We start from the raw sequence: 27368 nt of genomic DNA, 5'->3' as shown, positions 1-27368 counted from the left end.
TTTTTTCCATTGGAGATTATGTTTGGCGAGTGACGTTGCCAACTGCTGCCCATTCTGGAAAAGTGTTCAGCTGGAAGAGTCTAATTCCCCAAGTGTTGATTGCCACCATGACAACAGCCAGGCCAATCAGGTTTACACCAAGGCCAGCTTTTACCTACAAAAGCAAAATGCATCAGAGCAAGATCAATGACAACTTGATCAAAAATAGTTAACATGGTAAGAAAAAGAAAATAGGGTGTGTGTGTATATATGTATACTGACTTTCATATATAGTGCTAAATTATGTATACTGATTTATAAAGCCAAAAAAGCACAAAGAGTATTATATATTAGAGTATACATTGTAGAAATATTCAGAAATGATAGCTGGAAGCTGATGTATCTCATTGGAAAATTGCTCAGTTTGTCACTTAAACTTCTCAATCACATAATCAGAATGAGGTCTTATACTACATATAGCAGGGTGATAACTATATGACTTACTGTGGAGCTATGTGATAAATCTACTTTCTCATACTCTCCTGTGCTTAACAGGTCAATGCAGAGGATTGTGTAGTCCTGTTCTTTTGATACCTGTTTAGACAGTTACTTTCATGAAATTAAAGATGAGAAATGTGTGTATCCTACAACAAATGTGTGGGTGTTCTTAACCTGATAGGCTGGTCACATAACAGCAGTGCAGATCAGCATGAATTTATATTAGCATCAGTATCGTTATTATTATTGTTATTGTTGTTGTTATTATTATTATTATTATTAATATTAATATTGGCTGCTGGATGTGGGGACAAGGTATTGAAGTCTCATGAAGCATGGGAGAATATAGTTGTTCTCAGGACTCACCATATCTTTAATCTGGCAGTGCCCATAACTGAAGACGATGGCATTTGGTGGGTTACCCACTGGCAGCATCACCGCAAATGAGATACACATGGTGACAGGAATCAGGGTGTATAAAGGGTTGATAAGCAGGGTTTCTGACTGGAATGAGAGAGGGAGAGAGATGTTTCCCTTAACCAATAAAAGCCACTGCTTACAAATAGGATGCAAGGGCCCTCTCTGTTTTATTTGTTGTGGTGGTTTTCAGGTTGGTTGGTTTTTTAGGAGAATAGTGCTATAATTTGGAGCTAGTTATCCTCCATGGACTTCCCTTGAGACATTTCACACTGAGGGATGGTGGAGATTGCTACTATTGGGCCACCTTTGCTCTTTCTCACACTTGTTCTCTGTGTCATACTGTGTTGTGTCTTCTGGATCTTAATACTGACTGCAAACTTAGTCTTCAGCCAAGAGAGGTCACAACACTTCTTCCTGTTGCTGAGGATACTGAGACCATTGTGTAATGTCCTGAATGGTGGTTAAGAAAACTTGTTTCTTGTCGTCCAAACTCACATGGCAAGAAGGCAATGATGAATATTTTTTACAGTGGTCTAAGGATTTTTCTTCCACTGCAGCCTTCAGCAGTGGTGAAATTTTGCATTTTCATTTACATTGCTATGGTCTGGTTTTATGTTAGAGGGAAAGGGAAGGATATTCACAAGGCTAAGTTCCTTTTGGAGATGGAAGTGTCTCCAGGTTACTTTTACAGTCAAAAAAGAAAGTCTGCCTTAAAATGGCAGTTCAGACTACTTACTGCTCTAAATTTCTCTTTACAGGAGTCTGTTTCTGCATGGAGCAGAGGTAAATATGAACTCATAAACCATACAAACATAATTATTTCTTTTCATCTGACCATATCTTTGTATTATTTCAGAGCTGTTCACAGAGTGAAGTTTGGGACAATCCTATAGAATTGTTATAACAGGGAAACATGGTTAATGACCTGCATTCTTGGTAGTAAAAGCTTTGTATTATTCAAAAGAAAACAAATTACAGTTCTCTGTAACTGCTATTCCAATACAGAATTAAATCCGTATCTCTTTCCTCTGTCTTTGCCACCGATTTCTAGATTTTTTCCTGCCCATTACTAATATCTCTGCTTTCCTTGTTAGATGATAGTACACTTACCAGATCACCCCCTTGAACACATTTAAATCTGATGTAAAATTCACTACTACAGCCTTTTCTTACAAATAATGAGTGGGTGACTACTAACGAACACATTTAAAATAACATTTATAAGAGTATCTCAAGCTTTATGTGGATTTCACCTGTCTTCTTGATTGAACCATCATCTTTTCTTAGACTATGGATCCCTCAGCACAGAAGCTGTATTTTTACTTTGTTCAGGAGTTATTGAATAAATTTCTCGGTGCTAAAATATGCTTTTGGCTGCCCGAGTTTATTAATTTTCCTAAACCCAAGACTACAGAACAGTAGCTTGGGAACCGAGGCTGGGTTTCATGTGATCAGAGTGCCAATACCCTGACATATTTAAACATTCCCATGAGCCTGTTAGGAAACAAAAGGCTAAAAATGTCATTGTTTTTACTCACCATGCTGCATAAAATAGGCAGAAAGATGGTTATGGTTGCTGGATTACTAACAAACTCTGTTACCAGGGACACCAAAATGCAGGCCAGCAGAGTTACAGCCCAGTAGGGAAGGCTGCTCAGGGACAGCATTTGGCGTCCAATCCATGTAGAGAGGCCAGAGGTCTGGGAAAAGGATAGAAGCACAAGAGTGACTAAGTACTTAGTTTGTAAAACACATTCTTTTTGGGGCAGTGTGAGAATCCCACCAGCAAATAAACGAAGTTTAGGTCAATGCTTATTGCATTTCCTTTTGTTCAGCAAATTGAATTTCAGTGCAGTGCCTAATAAACAGTTGTCCATACTAACAAAGAGATACATTTGACAGTTAATAAAATGAATAGTCACCAAGGCTGATATTCCCTTTTTCTTTAGCATGTGTAGTATTGCAAATTGGTGATAAAGGATTGCGCAGACTGGATAGAATTAATTTTGAAATTGAAATACACAAATTTAGCTGTCTACATATAGGAGTCTATAGAAGACCTAGATGTGTATTCACAAAGTATACTGAGTGTGGATATAGTCAACAGGGCCTGGAGCATGATTTTTCCAATCAGCACAAGGAGCTTGACTCAGTTGCCTAAATAGGAGCATCCAGTGGCAGCTGAGATAGGTGTTCCCCCTCTGTCTGGTTAGCTGCTAGTAGAGAAAGTGTGGGGTCTCCGTCAGATCCTGTGTCTGCCAGGCTTGTGGAAATAACTAGATGTTCTAAAGCATCTGAAATGGCAGTAGGTGCCTATCCTTACACAATCGACTTGAGCCCTAACTATCTTCTTGTTAGCTAGATAGCTCTCCATTGGCTGTAGGGAGTAAGGGCTAGTTTATATATACAAACCTGAAAGTATCAACATTGTAATTCCAAACTGGGGAGCATACAAAGGGATAAAAGTCCAGGTTTATATATATATTTAGGAAGGAAGATAAAATCTAAATCAGTACCTTGCATCCAGCTGCTAAGGCATAACCCCCTCCAACCAACACTACAATCTCCCAGGGCATGGTCTTCTGGAAGTCCTTCCAGGTAATGATGGGATCCGGTGTGTTAATTTCTGTTGACCTTTCATTATCATCCCCTATATCAAAACAAAGCAAGTTAGTGACCCATATTGCACTGGTCTTTTTGCAAAGATCTTCATGTTTTCCACACTAATAGGAACAATGTAATATCGATGGGAGTTATTGTGAGTACCATCTGTGAGAGAGGTGAAGAAAAAGCATGTAGCCTATTTTGCTGGTTAGCTTGGCCTCAGAAAATGTAGCATATTAATACCAAATTCTCTGATTTCCCCTTGGCTGTTCTGTTGGTGGGAATAGTTATATACGTCTGTGTTTTGTTCTATAGATTTTTGAGGGATCATGGGCTCTGTTGTGTATATGCATGTGCAAATTATCTGTACACTACAAAAATGAAGTTACAACGGGATTATTTCCTCAAGGAAGAACATTTTCTTTCTCAAGTAAACTGTGAAGCTTGATTAAGTGCATTTTTGTCCCTAGGTTTTATATGCAGTCACTATTTTGTTAGATGCCTGATTTTTTTCTTGAAGTAGGAGTTACAGAGCAGCATTTTTCCTAAATGCTGCATATGCATTAGTATTAAAAAAACCTTGGTAACTGTATATGTTTGTAGTTGCTACATAAGACCCTATGCAGGCAATTGTATTTTCATATGTGACAGCTGAAAGCCTGGCACAGCAAACTGATGGATACCTCTCAGTGCTAGCCAAAAGCGAATGTGAAATGACAATGACCGTTATTATCGGGAAGACTGTGAAAGAAGCGTTGCTCAAAATTGGAACTTTGTCTGACCATTACTGACCTCTTTTATGTTTACTTGACCAGTGATTTCTGCTGTATAAGTGATGACCAAATTATTTACTAGAGTTTATCATCAAGTGATTTTGCAAACATCTGCATTATACTTCTCCATATGTAAATCCATCTCAATCTTTCCTAAAACTCAATCTTAAATTTTGATAACTCTGTAAACACAGAGGAAATGGTGGCCTCAGATACAAAATCTGTTTGTAATCTGCTGGATGAGACAATGCAAGTTAAATCAACAAAAAAAACATGGATATGATGTAGGAGGGGCTGGTATCAGAGAAGAAACTGAACCCTGACCTTCCACAGTAAAAATTTCTTCTTGCAAAGCTTTACAGATAACAGAAAAGTGTCATTAAAGGCACTGGAAAACATACCAGATCTCTTTCTTACTGCATCCTCCTTGCCTTTTTCCCTTTTTCCAAAACATGGCTTTTTTGCTGGAATGAGGAAAAGGAGAAAACCAAGAAATACAGAGACAGTGGCATCAGTCCCGTAACCTTTCCTAGGAAAGAAACAGAATGTTAAGGTATATGACTTCAAGCAAATTATTGTAGTTCAAGTTGTATTTCCACATCTGAAATCTTACTAACAATCCACTAGAGAAATGTTTGCATATCGAGGATACAGGTTTGATTTTTTCCCATTTATTAAACCAACTTCAATCACTGCTCAAAAATTGTAAACATTCCAGTGAAAAAAAGAAATCCCTTTTGGTTTACAAATCTATCAACTCAGAGGTACAGAAAAATTGTTTATTTAGTAGAAGCAAGAAACAGTAAACGCATACTGGGGAAAGCCAAACGTAAGTGGTCTTTTAGAAATGAACTGTAGATTGATTTCAAATTAAATATTTAAAACTCAGTCTATAAAACTATTTTAAGGACTGCTAGACCCCAGAGATTCTCAGGAAATCCCAGTGTTAGAAATAGTTTTTCTGTCAAAATTAGGAGGAAAAAATAAAATAATTTTATGCAGCAGAAACTTAAAAAATTTAAGTTCAAATCACTTGTACATTATGTGTCATAGTTACTTTTAATATAATCTGTTTCAACATTCTTTAAAAGAAAAATTATTTGCTTCAGTCACCATTCTGTGTAATATTTGATTGAAATAGATATTTTTTGATAAAATTTATCTTCACAAAAATACATTTTCTTGTTAAAAATTATTTCAAAATAATTTTTTTAAATTTAAATTTTAATTGTAATTGCAATCTGTTCCAGTAGTAGCTTCTCTATGAATGCATTAAAATGTTTTCACTTCAAAAATCTGACCTCCCTATTTTTTTTGCATTTGAAATATGTTGTTGGGTTTTTTTAACTTTCTCTAGTTAAATCACTCTGGTTACTGAGAAAGAATACAATTTGCCACCATGTGAACAGATGTGACTTAAAAAGCAAAAAATCCTAAATTTTTAATTAAGGCTTCATTTTTCACCACCTTTTAAAAAGTGGCCAATGATGCTTTATGGCCAAAATTATTACTGAAAGTCAGAAGATATAAGGCCATATTTCTCTGCAGTTGTTTAGGGAATTTCACTTACTTCTCAAAAAAAGAAGACCATCCTGGTACAAAGCCAGGCTCTCGAGTAAACCAAAGTAAGGTCATCAGAATGAAGAAAAATCCAGTCACCATCTCAGGATAGCTAGAAAAAGTAAAATAAAATACAATAAAATACAATAAAATAGGAATTCAATCCAAGGTGTGTCTGAAAACCCAAGAGCGAATTCCTGAAGTAAGAAAGTAGAAATTTCCTCCAACAAAAAGGATAAAAAGCAGACAAAAAACAGAAAGGAAAATTAGTTTGAATTAAAGAATTCTACATTTAGCTCCCAGCTGGGAACCATCTAAACCCAGTAAAGAACAGGCTAAAAATATCAGTCTGTATTTGCAATTCAGTCATTCCTGAGAAAGACCTGAAGGAAAATATTTATAAATGCTTGTTTTGTATTTACACTATTATCTGATTAAGTGTGGTAACAAGGTAAAGCTCATGTTACTATTCCACTGTAAACACTTTGGAAGACAGTATGAGAGGATGGTCCAGCCTAGAGAGGCATATTACTGAGGAAGGCAGGTCCTTTTTACCTAACATTTCCCAGTTTCTTATATTCTTCTTGAATTCTTCTCTCTGACAGTTCTTCACGTTTAGTCTTCTTTTTCTTGCTCACAGAACAGGTCTCCTTAAAACTGAGGTAGATAATGCAGTAAAATTAGACGAGGACACCAAGTGGAAAAAAACCAAAAAACAAAATACAAAAAACAAACCAATAAAAAATAAAAACAATAAGGGAAACTGAAAATTCCTGTTGCCAGTGGACACTGGGAGAAGAAGTGACGAGGGCAAGTCCTGATGTCAATGGAAAAGGAAATTATTGTATGTGATCTTTGCATAGTCTAATTTTCAGGTCTTCTGAGAATCAATTCGAGACACAGTAGGAAGTTCCCCAGGGTGCTCTGGCTATTCCTGATTGGCACCACTGAGCCATCCCAAGCTGCGGCTTGGCTCCCTTCATGTAGGCTTCCTCAAACAGCTGGCACTGGCCAGATTTTTCTGTGACAGAAGCCAGCTATCAATAGTTTTTTTCATGGGGGAACCGTATGCTTTTCAGTCAGATCAGGGGTATTCTAACACAAATGTGAACCAGTCTGGCTTTTGAGCCCAGGTTTGACTTAAATATTCAAGGTTCACTGTAAGTAATAGAGGAAAGCTGTAGCTTTCCAAGAGGAAAGCTACTACTAGTAACAACAGCTGTTTCTAAATCAGGCACAATCAGTGTGGCACCAAATTGCCTCTGCCACAGGGGCCAAGACAAACAGCCTAGTGTTTTGTCCTGGTGAAAAATGCTTGTGTTTCTGCTGGGGACACATAACCACAAGCACATTTCATAGCTGAATACATTTAAACCTGCTATACATTTATATGAAAATTAGGTGAAGTTCTTGCTTTATTCAGATTGCCTTCATACTAAAACAAAGCCTGGACATTCCTTATTGAAATCAAGATTTGTGCAATTCACTTTAACTGTTTCCTTTTCTTCTTTCCCGTAGCATTACTTTGCTGTACTTTGAGCCACAGATTTCTGCTTTTCTACTCCAGCTGTCCCACAGAGGTACATGGGGTGGATTGAGAAAGCTCTGCAGCTAAGCCAGCATAAAACAGGCCGCAGCAGCAGGCACTTCAGTGACTGAAGTATCATGAGAGCACAATGGCCTGCTTTTATTGTTCCTGCTATTTTAATACCTCATTTGGTACCCTGGTTAGATATCTATGCCATAGTCCTGGCCAGACCATGGACTACAATTTCTTTTTTCTCCTCCTCTGCTTAAGGCCAGTTTATCAAAGGAATTTGCTTAGCTCAAGATGCAGTCAAGCCCTGTCTGCTTTACAAAAATTCTTAAACAGGCTTTTCATTTCACTTGTAAATGGGCATCTATATGACACTTATTTTTAGCATACTTAGCACTGTTTTGCACTGATCAGTATTTAAATTTCCTTGCAAAATTTGCTGTTAGACTCCAGTAAAATCCAGCAGCACTAATGTAGCTGCTAGAAGAGAAGAGCTATTTGGCTTATAATGGCCAGTTCTGTAGCAACAATTCTAATCTTAGCTCTGCTTTGTTGGCAAAATTGCTTGGTGGGTCCATTATCCTTCCCTTTTGACTTAGTCTAGACCCTCAAAAGCAAGTCCGATGTGTTATTCCAACTGGATCAAGTAAGAACAGATTGACGACACTAGGTTTCCTAAGAAAAGAACATGAACATTACAGGAATGCAGTAAACATTTATGTACAGGCATTCGGCAGCTGTTTCAACACGTTACAAGTGTTTTTAGGCTTAGGAGGATGTGAAGGCAGAGTATTGTAGCCAAGTTCCTAAGATAATATGTTCTTTAATGAACTACAGTGAACAGGAATCAGAGATTAAGGAGACTTGGAATCAAACAGTACTTCTCAAAAAGTTGATAATGCTTCAGTCTCTGGTATTACTTAGAACAACAATAAACAGCATGAGGTCTTGGATGCAATGTGGAATTTCATTTATAAAAAAAAAAAAACAAAACAAACAAAACTATTGAGGGTCATGTTAGGGCCTGTTTCCTCTCAAGATTAAAAAAAATAGACTTATTTTAGCCTTTTAATTTGGAACTACAAGGCTGCAAGGCTCAAGAGACTGACAGAGAAGAACATGGATCTATTTACCTCTAGATTACCTCTTTACATCTAGTCAAGGTCAGCAACAAGCAAAAGTCATTATCATTTTATTCATTGTCTTAGGTGAAATAAATCAGTGATGTCACTTCAACTTACTTTTAGGAGTAAACTAAATCGAATTAAGGCCACCTTAATTCTGAGTAAATGTGTCTGCACCACAGTTTAATGCAGATTAACTAATCCGCTCTAAATGCACACATTTAGTCAATTTTCATTAACTTTGCTGAGTGCGTCTGCAAAGAGAATATGTGGTACAAATGAACTAGGAGACTGAGCCTTGTTTTTAGTTTGGGGCTAAGAGACTTACAGGTATCAAAAGGTATTTGTCTCTTAGGCTGAGAGTCCTTTCCACTTGAAATAGAAATACATAGGGAATCTGTTTACCTTCAATTTTAACTGGTCTTACATTAATTTCATTGAGCTGGGAGTGGATCTGAAAAGTAACTTGTTCACTTGCAGTTATGTTTTTATTCATCTATTAAGCTATACTTTTCCAAAATGATTTTTAACAAGACTTTCGGTCCACAACAGGATCCTCATGGTCATGAGTTTAAAACAACTGGATGCACAGTGAGGCTTTCCGTCAGCAATACCTAGGCACTTCACTCTCAGGCAGCAATACTGTACACTGCTGTCTGCCTATGCCATGCAGCTAAGCAGTAAGATTTCCCCCAGTAACTGTTCTGGCAAGAAGAAGATTGTGCCTTAGTTTTTGTCATTTGCAACTTGAAACATCTTTATGAGACATGTTCTTGATGAGCCACAGATGCCCTACTTTTGTAATTCATGTGTCTTGAACAATGTGCACTCACTTGCAGCCCAAGAACAGCCAATGCATCCAGAACCAAGTCAGGACCAACATGATGAGGGAGACAGGGAAACTGAACAAAAACCAGGTTCCAAAATTCACCACTTCAGCATTTGGGTAGTGGCTGTAAAGGGAAATTAAAAAAAAAAAAAAAAAAGCATAAGAAGTTAGAACAGTAAAAGGGCAGACACCTCTGATACACACAGAAGCGCACATGTGTATATGTACATATATTTGCCATGGCATGATAGAAAAATTGCATCAGTACGTATTTGAAACAGTTGCATTATGTGTGCATAGTGAAACCAGTTCCCAAAGAATGTCAATCACTGATTGCATCTGATGGACAGATGAACCACATAGCATTTTATACCTGTAAGACCAGATTGTCTAACCTGCTTCAAAAACCCTTGGAGTTATGAGGAGGGAAATTTTGGCCCTACCTGTTGGTTTTCTTAAAGCTCTTTCTAGTGTCAGTAGACTTAAGAATGGTTCACCCAGAATCTCTTTGCGTGTCTTATTGTGGACCACACAAATAATTACTGTAGTCTGCTGGGCTCTGACAAAGATGTCTGATATGTGCATTTGATGGAACTGTCATAAAAGTGAGATCTTTGGAATTTCTGTAAAATCCAAATTGTTGAGTGAAGGATGGTTTCTGAAATTAGTTTTCTTTCCTACCATAATTTCAGAGAAAGGAATGAAGGATACAACGGCAGCAGTGGCAGCAGTAGCTGATCAGAATCAGGTTTGACCTTGGACATACCTGTGCATGAGAAGTACCATAAGTCTTTTGACAGAGGTAACATTCATGTCTTTGAGAGCTCTAGGCATATATAATAAACACTTAGCCAATCAGAGAGTTCCTTCCCATCTTCTCTGAAGCAAAAGTGTAAGGCTGTGTTTCCAAGTTTGTTTATTTTTGCACTATACTTTGAGCAACCTAAATACCTCTAGCGATGCCTCCAGGTTCACCATAAGAAGTTGCTTTCTAAGAACCCATAGAACAACTTAAAGCTGATTTTATGAGATTTCTTCTTTTGTGAGCATTTCTCCTTGTCTTCTTTGTTCTATCTTCATGGATTTAGTTTTTACTTTTCCAGGGTGCCTGCTGCCTTCATGATTATAAGTTTGCAAAATCAAAAGAAGTTGCTGAAAAAACTTAAATTATGAGGAATTTTTGGTTTGCATGGGAAAAAGACACAGATATGTATTGACTTAAGCTCCCACTTTCAACCATTAATGATTAGTAATAACATTAGAGGAGGAGAAAAAATTGCCCTCAGAGATACTGTCTTACAAGGGTTCCTTGAGGTAGTAAATATCCCATGGGGAAAGCCGCAGAGATCATAACGACCGCACCGCCATCCCCACACAACCACAGTATCACTTACTTGTTGAAGTGCTCTAAGAATATGAGGCTTGTGGAGGTCCCTATGATGGTTGTCAGTCCCCCAATGGTTGCAGCGTAGGAGATACTCAGTGAGAGGCATTTACAGACCATGTGGTCATGTCTGGTCTGATACCGGTATTTAGTGCTCAGTTCCAGTTCTGAGGGCTTAGGAGGCAGGACCAGTATCTGAGTCTATGAGGGGATACATTGAATCAAAGAAAGCAGGTGATCAAAACAGCAGCCCACCTTGTTCTAATGCCATGGTGGTACTGGTCCCAGAGAAACAAGAAGTTTTTGTAAGAGGGGACAGTTTTTTCTTCACAGGTTTAACTGGCATCAGAATGAGAAATCTGTCCAGGGGCCTGAAAATGCCTGGACTGTGGCAGAAATGTAGGACAAACAGTAATAGGATTTCTGGCTATAGTTTGGGCCAGCTCCAGTTCTGACTGGAATCTCAGCGGCGTACTGAAAGCCTTTGTGGGCTGCAGGGGCAGGATGCCAGCTCTGCAGCAGTAGGAATCCATAATCTTTGAGGCTTATGAGCAGCCACCAGACAAATACTTGGTGGAATTTTTTTGCACGTATACTGGGTCAGGGCCTCTAACTAGGAATAGAGTGCTAGGGATCTCAGAAACAGCTTGAAAAAGTCTGTGCAATGGGAATATGGAAGAAAAAGCTGCAGGAAAATATTTCTCCAGAAGCAGTTTCTTAGTAGTGACAGCAAAGTCTGCATGTTAGAATAAAGAAAAGGACAGTAAGGGGTTCAGATTTGTTGAGTTTGTTAATTTGGATTTGGGTTTATGTAGTAAAATGAGAAATGCTATATGTTCATCATCATCCGGAGGGTACCCTGGCTAAAATCCCTGTAGGTTAAAAGTGAACTGAGTATATTTGTTAAAAAATAACCACTGAATGCCTATGGGGAATGGGTATAAGAGGAAAATAAACATTGGGAGCAGCAAATTAGCCTTTTTTGAAATTATACACTCAGATTCTTTTGAACTGCAAATGCAAATTCTTGTGTAGTGATTTTAGCCTAATCTTTCCTGGACATCAATTTATATAATTAAGATACTATGTAATTGTAGTCCAAACAGAAATCACATTCTTGGGTCCACTTAAGACAAGCAGAAATACCAGAATGGACTGATGTAATCGAGGATTTTGAGGGTGAACTTTTGGGAAAACAGAAAGGAGGTGGATACTAAGACTACCTAATGAACTGGCTGAACAATTACGTGGTCCATGCCTGATGCTAATTTAGTTCTGAGTAGGATATTGTGTGTCAGAGGTTGTTATTTTTGGGTTGAGCTATTTTCCAAGGAGGCTTTGCAAAAGCAAAGACGGTAGAACCGCCAAATAAGAAGGGAAACATGATCATATTCCTGAATGCAAAGCCAAATGAATAGTACCAGCCTTTGGGAGAGGGTCTTCTGAAAATATGTGTGCTGGGGTCATCTAAATGGGAGTAAGAACTAGCAAAGGGCCAAACCATGACTGCTGCAAGATGATGGAGCACAATTCCCTGTAACACAGCTTACAAGGAACACATATGAACCAGTGGGAAGCAGGTGATCTTCATATCTGTCTTTTCCCTCAACCACTGGGTCTAATATCTCCTTACCTGAGGTAGGTGCTGCCCATTGCTCTTAGAATTCATCGTTCCAATAGGGTTGGCTATCATGTGTACACCATTCATACTCTGTAAGAAGGCAAATGCCTTGGGATTAGCCTTTCTTGTGTTAGTAGAAGCACTTAGATAGAGTTGATGGTGCTTGGTCATGGGGTTTGGGGAAAAAAAAACAACAAAAAAAACCAACAGCAACAAAACAGGGGAAAAATCAAACACACAAAAAACCCAGCCACAAAATCAACAACAACAAAACCCACCACAACACAGGAAAACCTCAAATAAACAAAAACCCAAACACTAAAATTTCAGCTGTAAACTTTACACTGTAGCGGGGGGGGGGGGGGGGGGCGGGGCTGGAAGCGGAAAAGAAACCAACAACCTCATTTTATTTTAAAGTGATCTTAAAAGTCATATTATAATAAGGTTAGGTCTTGTCCCTCTGCCATGTAATGGAATCTAGTAGATCACTTGCTAGAAGCTATGACTTTGTGATATGTGTAGGTTGTTCTAGTAACTGAGGTGCCTCAGCTTGAAGAAGTTAGCAATACCTGGACAACAAAAGATCATATCTGAACTTGATAGAAACCATACGTAATTGTTAATTTGCTGACTGGATTTCAGGATCTCCAGCAATAAGTATAACAAACACTGCAGAGCTAATGTTCCCCAACCTGATTTGGGCTAACAGGTTAAATACAAAGCAGGACATTCTGTGATACATACTATCTGCCAACAACCACTGACATTTTTTTTTTTTTTAGATAAAGGAAACAGCAGTTCATTGTAGAGCTGTGTAGACACTGTTCTGATAGTTCCTACATTAGAAAACAGCATAGCTCAGAAGATACTACCTATGACAATACCTTTGGGTGCATCAAGGAGCTGAAGTCAGTAGTAGTGGCACTAAAAACAAAGAAAGGAAAATATACTTTAAAAATGCCTATTTACCCACCTCCCTCAAAAGGCACACATCATGGACAGGAGGGGCAGCATCTGCAGGAGAACTAGTGCCTACTGAAATGGTGAAGAATGCTATTTATTAGCACCTCTTCTATGGCGTCTTGGCCAGATATGTAAGAGTTGTCATTAAGTTTCACAGTTCAACCTCTAGATTTGTAACAATGGTGTTCCACCTCCATACAAGAAAAAATATATATTCTAGGTAGTATACACCCCATTCTAGGAGTGGACTCCATTCACAGTGGAGTGAATCATCAGACAATCCAGTGCTACCATCATCCCATTCTACTCAAGTTCTCCTCCCACCAACCTCTTCAATGCTGTTTCTGAGCACCTACCTCTACCACATTAAAACCTTTACTAAAATTTGTCCTGTTCAGCATGTGGACCATGCAAATGTACCACTGAACTTTGACATTGAATACAGATCTAATTTCAGAAGATGTGCTACTTTTATTTTACCACTAAGTTTCAATCTCTTATTCAGTAATACTATTTTAATAATAGCTCTGTTATGAAATATTCCACACATACTCTTTAAGAGGCTTAAAGGGATTAATGGCACAATGTCAAACTGAAAATTTGATTCTATATTGCATAGAAAATATGGCTGGGATGAAAAGAGATAACAACAGAGGGAATATTGGTGAACCCATTAGTCTCTAGACTTATGAGAAAAATATTTTGCAAGTTAACTTCAAGTCATCAAGATGTGCTGTTTGAATGACAATGTTTGTTTTAAAGTAAATTATTTTAAGTGTAGCAAGAAAGTGGTTCTCTTTGATTTTGAACACGGAACAATACAGAAGGAACTCAAGAAGGGACTGTGCAATTTATTCTCACACCTTGTAAGAAGATGCTACTCAGGATTTAGCCTATAACGTAGTTTTAGGACAATAACTTTAAATATTTTCCTTTGTATCTTGAACTGCTTGTTAATTTGATAATTTGGCAAAGTAGTCCTTTCCTTGACCTGTCCATTCCACCTTACTAGATTTTACCCCAAATAGAGACCTGGTTGAAACTGTTAGTGTTTCAAACTTCTGAAGAACTTTGTCTCTATCAAAATAAATATTTTAAAGGTTTGGTTTTTCTGGGGGGGAGGGTTGGGTTTTGTTTATTCTCCCTTCTCCTGCCATCCATTCTTGACTCTTGACAGTTCAGACTTTCCTCAGGAATCCTCTCTAAGTGTCTTCCCTTTGGATATGTCCTGTGGGCACTCCATATTGTGCTTGGATCCTCTTCATTACTGTGCCTTCAGAGGAACAGAAATAAAAATCTGTGGGCACCACTGTCTTATACAGCACAAACACAGGCTTCAAAAGAAGATCTTTCAAACCCTGAGAAACATTTTCCTTCTCTCTAAAATGCCCATAGTGTTAAAAAATGAATGAATTCTGGGAAGCTTTAGTGAGATCCAGATCATTACATTAATCTCATTTCTCATATAACCCTTCCTTGTCAGTCACGTTGAAAACATTCACTTATAAGCTTCTGCTTGCGTTTCCTGGCTCTACTGCTTGGTTCATCTCATTGCAACCTGTGTAGGGCTCAAATCTCCAGTCGTGATGTACAGGGTTCATTCTTACTCCTCATTGATGAAGATAAGCTCCAGTGAAGGTTGGCCATGCTTTTCGCTGAGACCTGCAACAAAAGAAGAGAAAGCAGACCTTAGGGTAACAACCACGCTGAGCCCCTGGGCTACTTCACTGAATGTGGAGAACCTACTGCAAACAAAAGCTTGTCTGAACCCTTTCAGGTACTCTGTGACCCTTATGCATCATTTTATTGTGTCATATTGTCCTAATCACATTCCTCTGGTAATTAAACAACTATCATACCTATGTATAATAGTCAAGGTTAAATGAGATCGTTTTCAGCCTGGAATCTGTCAGTTGAAAGAGAGATTATTTTCTTCCCAAATTCTTTCTTTCTAGGAAGGAATGAACAAAATGTGCCTTAGAGCTCTTAATTTTTTTTTTTTTTTTTTTTTTGGCATCTACTCTGACCTGGGCAGCCTGGAAGGGCAGGAATAGAAAGGGCAAGTGTGGGATTGTCACAGAGCACACTTTGGAGCCTCTTGTACATTTCTTCTCAGAAGTTTCTGTAAAATCCTATGATCTAAGAGTTTATGACACACAAACTCTAGTACATGCCCTAATTCAACATAAATAGTTTCCCAACCCCAGTTCTGCCACCACATATTGAAACCTTCTTTCATTTTTTTTAAGAAATATCAGAGAACAAAAAGAAAGAGTATGGACCAGCATCTTTGGCAGTACAAGTCAGACAGCTCTGACCTCAACAGAGTCTGAGTAATGTGTATCAATGAGCCTAGTCACTGACAAACAAATGAGAAAAAAAATGGCCAATATTGACAAATACCTATTGGCTCGTTTTCTTCGATAATGGTGCTGCCTGCAGTACTGATGACCTCATGCTCCTCCTCAGCATTCACTAGCTCCTGGAGCACTGCCTCCACGATTGGCATCACCATGGCTGTAGTGGATGTGTTGGAAAGCCACATGGAGAGCACTGTGGTACAACACATAAAGCAAAGAAGCAACCTGGAATACAACACAGGAAAACCTTCTTGAGGAACTTTCAGAAATATTAAAGGCCTCCTTGCCTAACATTTTTGTTAGTCAAGTGATAACTACACAGAGTATTTTTCTTTTTGTGGGTGCCAAAATACCATGCTAAGTGCAGATAAAGTGCTGCCTTGTGCTGAGAACTGTCATAAGGTCATGTACCACTGGAAGCCGTTTGCTGTGCCGTGTGGAAATCAGCATGTGATGTGAGAAACAACAATTTTCAGCATAGTCAGGATTTAGACTTCATTTTGTATTTGCTAAACAACAGGTAATGAAGGAATAGAGAGACTAAAATCAGCATCAATAAAAAGTAGAAAACCAAAGGACAACAAGCCAAAGAATAGGAGGTGGCAGAAAGAGGATGAGAAAATCTGTAAACTTTCAAACTCTGAAAGGAAAAGTGGGCAGGAAAAAGAGCCCAAACCAAGCTGGCTTCTGCCTATGGATGGGAAAATCAGAGTTGTTATTTGCTCTTTCAAGCTGCTGCTGTCAGCCAAAGTCAAAGGTTCACTCACATGCCCGGCTTTGCTCCAGCCATCATGACCATACGCAGTGCGATTCGCTTGTGGAGATTCCACTTTTCTACAGAAGCTGCCACACAAATCACACCCATGAGGAGCAAAGTTGTATTCTTGAAATATTCAGCAGCCACCTGTGTTAAGGAAAAAGGTGGAAATAATCAGTTAAAAAAGCGGTAACTACCCTACACAGAGAGCATGCTGCATGAGAAGAAATATGGTACTGTGAATTTTTTCCCCTAGAGAAAGAATGACAGGGAGCTAGAGAAAATGAAGAATTCATGAATCAAAATGTTCTATTTCATCTCTTTCGTGTTGTGTTTGCAAATAACAAGTCTCTATAGCCACCTGTTAGTAGGTTTCTCAGCTTTGAAGAGTTCAAGAGAAATTTTGCTTCTTTGAACAGAATGTTCCCTGCCTGCAGTTACTCACACAGATCTAGGCCCAGCCTGAAGTGACCACAGACAAAGCCCTGCACTGAAGACAGCTAATTCATGTGCTTCATCTGCTTCTTCATTCTGGAGATTTCATTGTCTATCTTGTTGGTAGTTCTTGTGTTGTGTTCAACTGTTGGACAAAATGTGGCATCCCTAGAACCTACAGCTTCAGGAAAAGTCCTTTGGGGCATACTCTCTGTATGCAATTAAAAAAGGTTGGGATATTGCTGTAATGATCCACAAACCCTGTGCCAAGACTTTTCACAATGGAAATTCATCTCCATTGCATCAGGAAAATGCGGTAAAGTTTCAAAAAAAGAGAACTTTTATTTAAAGGGGAGGAGAAAAAATCATCAGCTGGCTCTGGAAAAAAAATCAGAGACCACATACGGTCCTCCAAAGCAGAGTTCTTGAACATGTGGCTTGCTAAGATACAAGAAGGTGTTCTGTGAAATGACTGCAAAAATAACAACAGAAGCAAACCAAAGCATTTGCAGACACATGTATATGTGTGTGCGCTCTGTCTCATGAAAGCAAACAAAATAGTTGAAAATAAAAGTTCTAAACAGATGCTTGGAGTCTGGCTACATTTTTCATTTCATTCTGATGCAATCTTTTCCAAGCTATTGCTGGAATATCTTTCCAAAAATATAGTTTCTTCAGTTTAAAACCATCCCTTTAACCAAACGTAGGTGCCAGCATTTTAAAACAATTAAAATCAGCAGAAGCAGTATTTTTTCCATTGTCCTCATTTATATTGACGCCCCTATGTAAAAGTGGAAGAACAACACTAATGTTATTTTGTGAAAGCTCCACCAAGTGAAGACTTTATATTTATTTAACAAATCCTGTGGTGACCTAAATAGACTTGACTATAATAGTTGTGTGCCAGCACTTTTAAATATCACTTTTCTGGCTTTCTTCCACTGGTTTCTTACTCATTAACTTTCTTTATTTTCCTGCTACCCTGTTAAAAAAAGATTTTGAACTGAATGAAAGGAATCCATCAAGCCAGCGACACAAGGAATCTGTTGTTCTCCTTCATTCATTTCACAGCCATTTTCCTTCTCCAGTATGCTGCAGAATTTTTTAATGAAAGCACGTAACTACCTTTATGTTAGGAAAAAAAATTGAAAATATTTAACTGTATTGGTATGGAAATGTACCTGATTATATTACACAGTTGTTATACCACTCAGAGGATTAAGACAGGTCGTAAAATTCTTGGTTCATGCTTGACTCCATTAATTTATGGTTATGCCCAGTGTTAGATTCTGTTAGAAATTCAACAATTTTATGGTTGCTATATATTCTTCTGTATTCTTGTCTTTAATTCTAGTCTTTGTTAATCGAGAGTGATACCCTCGCATTCCAGAATTAAAAACAAAAAAAAAAAAAAAAAAGAAGCTGAAGATGACATAAAATGAATTCTTGGCATATCATGAAAGAATATAAGAAAAAAATAAACCCTCAAGTAAGCTAATTCATATCTGATCATGGAGAGATTTTTGTACAGCTACTCCTTTGCCTAGAACACATGACTACAACATGGCACTACGGTTACAGCTTGGCAAAAAGACTAGACATTCACCTGGATAACAAAATTATTTAGTCTTATACCATAAATGATAACTGGTTTTAGAATATGTAGCCTCTTGCCTTATACACAATCTAAAACAAATACAATTAGAAGGAAACTTTACATTATATCCCAAAAGTGCTGTTTACATGGTTTTGGAAGAGGAAAAGGGTGGGATTCATTGATGTAATAGGTTTTGGGAATTGTTTGCAATGGAGTAGCTGACAGAATGCACACCCCTCTTGGCTAATACAACCTTTCCTATACCTGTCTTCAGTAGAAGAAAGAGCAAAGTTACACATTACAAGATTAAAACCTCTTCCTCCCGTACCTCTTAGTCTTGCTAGTCTACTAATGTTAGCTTTATTCAAATAATTAACTGAGAATAAGAATATTAAATGATGAAGAAGTGAACACTGGTCTGACCTCACTGGATTTCATGACTCCAAAAAGTGGGTAGAGGAAAGCTGGAACCAAGGCTGCTGCCCCAAGAGGTACTGCTTCAGAGACCCAGTATACAGCAGTCACAATCAGCACATAGGCACATGAGGTTTCCTGTAGAGAGAAACCACAGAAGTTAAGCGTTGCTGCCCCACCATCTGTTGTGGAAGTCTTGTGAATATGTTCATAGGACTCACCAGACTGAGGGTGCCTGGACTTAAAAAAAAAAATAATCAACAAGGACTGCATAAGGACCTCCTAAGGTACAGCTGTTTGAGTGTGAAATCTAGGACACCACCTGAAAGACCAACTCCAGAAGATGATCCTACTGAAAGGTGTTACATATAAACTAGGGCTAGGCATTAGGATAAACATATTTATCAGCAAAACAATGATTCCAAGTGCCTTTACAGATTGGTCTGATTTCCATAATCCAGTATTTACCAAATGTTCAACCATGACTCTTTAGATTGGACCTGTAGAACTGGTATTTCTACACAGTTTTCTCTCTAATATTGGTCAAGAACAGGAATCTTTAGTTTTCATGAGCAGATAAGAATGTTCATGTTTGCCATAGCATGGACAAGGCTACATTGTGGGTCTATTAGAAAATAGTCTGAAAGATTGTTTTTTATAAACACTGTGCAAACCTACATTTTTTGTCAGTTAATTTTATTTTCTCAGGTAATTTCCACAGACCCTTGGAAGAAGACCAAAGACCTCAAGGACTTAAAGATCATTGGTTAATAGAGTTAACAAAATTTGCTGCTTTCTAAGGTCCTGGTAGAAAAAAACCATGATAACATCACGCTGAGTGCTCATGGAGAACTGGTATGTGACAGAGAAAGGTGCTACCTGACGAATATTTTTTACGGGAAAACATAGCTAGTCCATTAAGTCTTTGGGTCTATTTTTTAGATAGATATCTCTTTATTTATGGCATTCAGTGCAGTTCTCCTTAGGTTCAGTTTGTTAGGCTTAGAAATCTGAGAGTATATCCTGCTAAAAATTACAGAAATTACCCTCAACAAGTGTCTTTTTCTTTTCCTCCAATTTGAAGCTAGCTCCTGTACTGAGTCTAATTGACAGTTCTGTGGAAGCTAGTAGGTCAACATTGATTTACACCAGCTATAAATGTACCTGTTCTTCAGTATTCACTGGATGTTCCATGTGAACTTATTGAGCCATATGGACTCACAGCTCATAATGTCTATTGTTTAGAAAATTCGCTGTTCACAAATATTATTTGTGTTAAAACATAATTTCATTACTTTTGTTTCCTGATCAGATGACTCCCAAATTAAGCAGTTTCAAGAAGTCACACAAGCAATTCCCACAGATCCCTGTGCAAATTAATGAGCATGTATTACACTTTTTTTTTTTCCAATCAGTTTTGTTAACAAGGTGGTAAAGCCTAAAGTAAGGCTATACAGGGATGTGCGGTCAATTGAATGAATCAATAGCTTGTATATATATTCATGTTTATATATGTCCCTTTTACACTACCCTTAGCAAGCTGTTCCACTTTTCTAGTACAGCTAGTTGTAATAAATGGCAGTCCAAAGAAAAAGTTAAGATAGGTTGCCATGTACCATTTCCTTTACTTGCTTAAAAGTTGCAGCCAAGCTTACTCAGAAGCTTGGGTTTAAATTAGCTGCCAGACCTTGCTCTGACTTCTATTTCAGAAAAAAATGTGATATTAAACAGTTCTGATCCAAGCAAGCAGGGACACCAAAATAACTGAAAAAGTTAACAGGCAAATGCAATTTCCTTGAATCAAATAAACTCCAATTACTTTAGAGACTATAAAGGCTATCTGAAAGGCTATTGGAGAAATTTAGCTCTGGATTGTTACTATGTGAATGGTCAAGTACCCTGAACTACACGGAAATGTGTGTATTTGTTTCTCTTCATTAACTATTATAGAAGAGTGGTTTCAGTTTTAAACACTCCAGTACAGGTTTCACTAGTCCTCTATCACAGTATCACAGAATCACAGTATGTTTGGGATTGGAAAGGACCTCAAAAGATCATCTAGTCCAATCCACCTGCTGCAGCAGGAACGCCTAGGTGAGGTCGCACAGGAATGTGTCCAGGCGGGCTTTGAATGTCTCCAGGGAAGGAGACTCCACAATCTCCCTGGGCAGCCTGTTCCAGTGCTCTGGCACCCTCACTGAGAAGAAGTTTTTTCTCAAATTTAAGTGCAACCTCTTGTGTTCCAGCTTGATCCCATTACCCCTTGTCCTATCGTTGTTTGCCACTGAGAAGAGCCTGGCTCCATCCTCGTGGCACTCACCCTTCATGTATTTATAAACATTAATAAGATCACCCCTCAGTCTCCTCTTCTCCAAACTAAAGAGACCCAGCTCCCTCAGCCTTTCTTCATAAGGGAGATGCTCCACTCCCTTCATCATCTTTGTTGCCCTATGCTGGACCCTCTCCAGCAGTTCCCTGTCCTTCTTGAACTGAGGGGCCCAGAACTGGACACAATATTCCAGATGGGGTCTCATCAGGGTGGAGAGGAGGGGAAGGAGAACCTCTCTTGATCTACTAAGCACCCCCCTTGTAATACACCCAAGGATGCCATTGGCCTTCCCGGCCACAAGGGCCCAGTGCTGGCTCATGGTCATTCTGTTGTCCACAAGGACCCCCAGGTCCCTTTCCCCTACACTGCTCTCTAATATGTAATTTCCCAACCTATACTGGAACCTGGGGTTGTTCCTGCCCAGATGCAGGACTCTACACTCTATGATCAGGTCCCTCAGCAAAATATTACAATGAAAGGTTGTATTGCAGTTGTAGCTTCATTGCTACCAAGAAAAAGAAAAGTAAGAGACACTAGAGAAGTGTGGCGTAGAAAGGATGAAATGAGAGGTGTTTTGTTGTTGCTGTTGTTGGGTTTTGTTTGGTTGGTTGGTTTTTAATATTCATGGATTATAAAGCATGCATTTTATAAAATGGAATTGCTATGTGGTTTGAAACTCCAGATTGATGTTCAGTTTGTAACAACTTCAAGTCATCGCTTAAAAATTGAAATAATTGTAAAAGTTAGATGACAGTATCAGGGATTTTTAGTAATCTCTGCTAGGAAGACAAAACTATAGTAGATGAGAGTCACAAAGCTGATGGATTGGCTCATAAACATTAGCGAACTGGCTGCTCGGTCACCTTTAACTACATTATACTTCACGGTTGATATTCTGCAGAGAATAGAGCATTGGATCGTTTTTGTGACCTAGTGACTATTTGACACTTTTTTTAAAAACTGATTAGTTTCTGCTAACAAACTACTCTGTTTGCATGGGCTCTGTATGACATCTAGCAGCTGTCTGAGGAGAAAAATGCCTTTTAATGAAAAAGCATTGTTTTTTATTTTAAAGCAGTGCAGATATAAAATCCAAAAAAAGGTATTTTGCCAAAATTCATAAAATTAATTTAATCCTAGTCTGATTACAAATTATTTTCTCACTCAAAAAACATATTCTTCTCTTTAACATCATTGAGCATAGATAGTTATTTTCTATTGCTCCTCTGTGTGTAGCAAGAAAGTAGACAGATAGTGGAAATAAAATAGGACAAAGAGGAGTTGTATCTCTATCAAAACCTAGCTGGGATGGGCACTGCATCTTTATATTTCTGACAAACTATGCTGTAACCAGTTTACAAACAAAACTAAAATATAGCACATTTTAAAATAGTACTAAAGTAGGTAGTAAGTGCCAGAAAAAACAAGTTTGATAATCTCCACTAAAAACTTAATCAGCTTGTCTAGCAATTTTCATTATTTATTTTCTCACTGCTTTAAACCAACTCATTTCCAAGAGAAACCATATTAATCTCTTCTATTTAAGTGAACTGAATTTTTATATTTAATTAATAGTTACTGGAGCTACTAAGTTCTGGACTGAAGTAGTGGCTGTATAATTTTAACAGTTTAACCCTTCTCACCTCTTGTTGTACAATTCAAAATTACTGTTAAGCCCACCTCAGGGCTTGAAGTAGGTAATAGGAAAACATGATATTGGAGGGACTAGCACCTATCTTCAGTTAGTCCCTTAGGGAAAAAGAAGAGCTGAAAGGAAGCCATGGATAAATAATCAATAATAAGGGTCATGCACAAAAATGTTTTAACTAATACATCAGACGACCTCATAGTGATTAAAAATAATAAACTCTATGTTGAAACGTTACCCACTTGAGGATGTGCTTTGCATGTCTTACATGCTGGCACATGTTTAAGCTGTGTGAAGAAGAGATAGTCCAGTCTCTGGACTACCATCTTTGAGCTGATGGGTTCACACTACAGTTCTCTCCCTTAAGCTTGTGTAAATAAAAGCAAATGTGACTGGAAGTATGCCATCCGTGGCTGTTCAGAGCGCGTTCGGTGCTTTAGCGTCTATTCTGCTGATTTGGTATGTCAAGGTGTCAACATCACCTGAAGTTGCAGGTCTCACAGCTCAGAGCAACTCTTACTGACTTTTGAGGATTAATCTAGGTCTCCTTGATTTGGTTCAGTGTGGCCACAGGATCAGAGGTCATAGGAAACTGTGCCCACAACTGAATGAATTTGTGTGGCATGATTTATGGTATCACCAGTGACTTTGTTAAAAAAGGTGGATGAAAATGGAGATTAAAAAAAAAAAAAAGGGCGGGGGGGAAACGCTCACATGTTACTATTAACAATGAGAGAAATAAGAACAGAATGAAAGACCCATGGTTTGTAAAGCACAAAATATTTTTTTCTATATATGTTATGACTTGAAAGGCACTTATGCATGTCCTTAACCTGCTGTGCAAGTCATAGTTCAGGTATAAACTTCAGAAAGGGAAGAATTCAAACAAAATTTATTCTGTTTGGTTTTTACCCAACCACTTCTTGTCACAAAATAATAGCAAATAAGCTGTGAACATTATTCCCGTAAGCCATATCTACAAACAGTTCTCAGTCTTCATGCTGCCTTTGACCACTCTTGCCACTTGCTACATGTGTAATGCTCCTCTGACATTTCCAAATTTGTGCTGATAATATGAAAGTAGCTGCAAGCCGATTCCCTGAAGAAATGCAAATATAAACCATCTGGTAATTTTGATCTCTATAAGACAGAAATCTAACATAATTATCTGAGAAACGAAAGCATAAGCAAGTCAGCAGGCAACAAATTTATAGATAGATATTTATAGATAGTGAATGGGTTGTAATAAAGTAAATACTACACCAAAGCACTTGAATAGTGTATTGTCAACTGAGCTTATTTGGAGTAGATGTTTTCTCAACAGCATTACAAACATTAGTCCAACTCGGGGTCAGGTTCACAACTATACTTTTCCATCTATGGTCATTCATGTATATATAAAGTGGATGGAAAACATCCGATGGCTTTTCATATCACTATGCAGTAAAGCAACACCATGAGGTGCAGAGTAATAGTGCAGAGGAGCTTGTACTGTATTAATATAATAGCAATTCTTGCAGCAATACTGTCATTGAGCTTCTGACACTCATATTAAAGAGTTACTAAAGAGTTTCCTTATTGCTTTTTGTGCTTCTGAATCCAGTAAGGAACAAACACAAGTGACAAACTTTAGTGCAGCGAATCTCATGTTTCCTAGGAGAGGTTCTCAAGGGCCATAGAGCATGCTGAAGTTACAGTGCCATACAGGCACATCAGGGAGTATCTGTTCTTATGTTGCCATTCCAGTGTCACAAGCAAGATTAAACCCTTTTTTGAAACAAACCTCTGTGAAATGGTGAACCTTTCAGTTCTGTGAAGAAGAGCATGATTACCAGTCATTTACTCTCCTGATAGAGAAGAGATGGAAAACTGCTAAAAGAGGACAGCTGAGATATGCATTGAACTTCAGAGCAGGAAAACTCACCCAAAGTGCAACATACAATTCAGTGGTGCAGGAGCATTTCCTTTCTATGGATCCTGTTTTTCTTTCCAAGCAAAATACTACAGTTTTATTTTTGAAAACTGTTATGTGATTTCTAATCCTTTGCATTTCTATTCGATAAAGTAGTAGTATTAATAAACCCTTTGGTACCAGAAGGAAAAATTAATCTCTGACAGGGTAGAGGAAGGAATGGAAATTACTATACTATTTGGCCAGATCTATGTCTAGCATTATAGAATCACCACCTGCAGAAGTTTTGATTCATTGCAAGTTTTTATAAGTTAAACATCACCATCTCTGTAAGGTAGGAAAACATTATTATTTTATCGTTTACAACTGCAGATAAATGCATAGAGAAGAAGTAAACACGTGGCCAAGGGCACTCAGTAGCTCCAAAGTAACATCAGGAATTAATAACTGCATTCACTCACATTCCCTGGTCTGCATGTTAAGCACAAACTATTCCCTCATTTGGATTGTTGTGTATGTCTCTAAGCCATTGTTTATTGGCCACTGCCACAGCTGCAATGTTTCAGTAGAAGTGCCTATAGCTGCTTTAGAATAATGGATGCCATATATGGTCCTACATGTCTGTCACTGAGTCTTAACTCCTTCCTCACTTGAATTGCTGCTCTATAAACCCTCACTAAATTGACAGTCCCTCCATGCATAAAACTAATGACACTAAAAGTATTCTTTTAAAGACCTCTCCTTAAAGAAAATTTTAGTGGCTATGTTTATACTGTTCCCTCTTCCACACACACGTTATTGTAGAAAGAGATACAACATTTCTGCTTTAACTAGCCTTTACTAGATTCACCTAGCTCTTCGACTCTGCTTGTAATATAACTCGGGGTAGCTATGGTTCTTACTGTGCTGACTTCTCAGTGGCATTCCGAGTCCTTCAAAGTTTAAGTCCTTGATTTTTCTAAGAGCAACACTTGCTTAGGTCTTTGCATTTCTTTTGCATACTGCAGGTTTATCCAGAATGACTATGTACTGGACTCAAGGCTTTGCTATAAAGAAAATGAAAATGTACTTACACTGCTGGGGTATAAAAGTGGCAGAGGAAGCAGCAGAAGTGGAATGAGAACAACGAGCAAAAGATTTCTGGACCGGAGAATGTCCTTGATCATTGCCATACTCCTTTATTTTCTGGTGGCTTTCTTCTCCTTGGGTTGCTTCTCTGGTTCCTCAGATACTCCAACTTCCATTCCACATTTTCCTTCACCTGTGCCTGGATTTCCCTGAAAGGCCTCTCACTGCTTCATTTCCTGTCCCCACCCAGTCACCTAAAGTAGTTTTCTTTATTTGTTTATTCTTCAGTCTTTTGTTTTGAAAAGAAACCTAATGAACTTTCAATTAAAAAGATATTCAGTTTAAGTAGGGCTCACCAACACATCCAAAACCTTATCACTCCATAACATGCAGAGGTTTGCAAGTTGGATCATAGTGATCTTTTGACAGTTTTTCTTTTTAATTCAGAATCACAGGTGTAGGCATGTTGCATTCTTATCCCCATGTTTTGGAAGGCTTTTTTCTTCCATCATCCAGCAATGTTAATTCCTTTTTATGTTAACTGGGTGAGATCTGTTTAAGGCTGCTTCTTTTCCTCCTGCTTGATAGTCTGAATGTCTCAAATACAGATTTCTTTTCTGCTGTAAAATTATTAAAATCAAAATTCTATTGTTCGGTGCACAGAAACACAATTGCAGATATTCCTTCTAAAAAAACCAAAACAAACCAAAACAAAAAAACATCTGCAGTTCCTTCAGATTTTGTCTCCTTGCTGTAGCTTTGGCTTCTACTTTTTATCGACCTTTACCCTACTTTTGCCCTGAGCTTGGAATTCACAGGGTGGCAATTCCAACGCAGATTATACTTGGGCTCAAGAGAAAAACTTGTTAAAAAGCTTCATGCAACTCTAATTCACCAATGAGGACTGTGAAAGGTAGTAGTTGCTCCACCCATTATCCGAAACCCAGTCAGAACGTTTGAGAAAATCATCAGCCTCCTCTTTCTGGCATGCACACAAAGGGATAAACAGACCTTTTTTACTTACTGAACAGTCTGACATTGTTTCAGGGTCCCAGTATTGGTGATAAAAAATCATTGTCTTCTAAACAGTGTCTTTTGTCTTTCATATTTCTTCCATCCTGACCCACGAACATTACTTATTCATAAGGCATGGGCTGATCTCTATACTGATTTATGTGCCCTCAGTAACAAAAGGATTCAGACTCAAACTGAGAATTCTTTGACTTTCTATTCAAGTCTTCCAGGAGATAAACATTTCTACAACTCTGCCATTACTAATGCTCTTTTTGAGGCAGAAAGTACTGGAGATCTAGGACTGAATGCATTGTCTGGTTCCATGCAGAGCCTGTAGACATTCATTTGCCCTGTATCTTAGAAGAAGATCTAGGGTTTTCCATGCTCCCAAACCTTGTTTGTCTATCATCTCCTCACACTCTGCTAGTCAGACCCAAACTGAGCTCCCCAGACTGAACAGGGATGCTTCTGGGACACTGAGTCCTGGAGAACTGGCAAAGACAGACTTGCAGAGGAGTTTGATGTGTACAGTGAGTTCTTCC

The 27368-nt window shown here is 38.2% G+C and overlaps 1 protein-coding gene across 1 annotated transcript; it reads right to left on the bottom strand.

Moving 5' to 3' along the window:
• SLC13A4 (solute carrier family 13 member 4) lies at nt 1-26650 on the bottom strand. The gene is made up of 16 exons (XM_065842186.2): nt 25818-26650; nt 18865-18993; nt 16420-16556; nt 15696-15877; nt 14900-14954; nt 13214-13253; nt 12342-12419; nt 10719-10909; nt 9329-9448; nt 6390-6491; nt 5845-5946; nt 4676-4803; nt 3414-3547; nt 2436-2597; nt 844-981; nt 1-154 (listed from the first exon to the last, which is right to left on the bottom strand). The coding sequence occupies exons 1-16, from the start codon at nt 25914-25916 to the stop codon at nt 17-19; spliced, it is 1935 nt and encodes a 644-aa protein (XP_065698258.2). The 5' UTR covers nt 25917-26650; the 3' UTR covers nt 1-16.
• Nucleotides 26651-27368: the final 718 nt, after the last annotated feature.

Source organism: Patagioenas fasciata, chromosome 1, assembly GCF_037038585.1.
Source record: "Patagioenas fasciata isolate bPatFas1 chromosome 1, bPatFas1.hap1, whole genome shotgun sequence".
NCBI classification, from domain to species: domain Eukaryota; kingdom Metazoa; phylum Chordata; class Aves; order Columbiformes; family Columbidae; genus Patagioenas; species Patagioenas fasciata.
Note: the sequence above shows the minus strand (reverse complement) of the source record. Positions and strands in the feature narration are given on the sequence as shown.

Excerpts from the sequence above, each read along its gene's own strand:
- SLC13A4 (XM_065842186.2), bottom strand. The coding sequence starts at position 25,916 with ATGGCAATGATCAAGGACATTCTCCGGTCCAGAAATCTTTTGCTCGTT. Across the intron at positions 18,994-25,817 it reads CACTTTTATACCCCAGCAGT|GAAACCTCATGTGCCTATGT; the intron begins GTAAGTACATTT and ends TTCTCTCTACAG. Across the intron at positions 16,557-18,864 it reads GAGTCATGAAATCCAGTGAG|GTGGCTGCTGAATATTTCAA; the intron begins GTCAGACCAGTG and ends TCCTTAACACAG.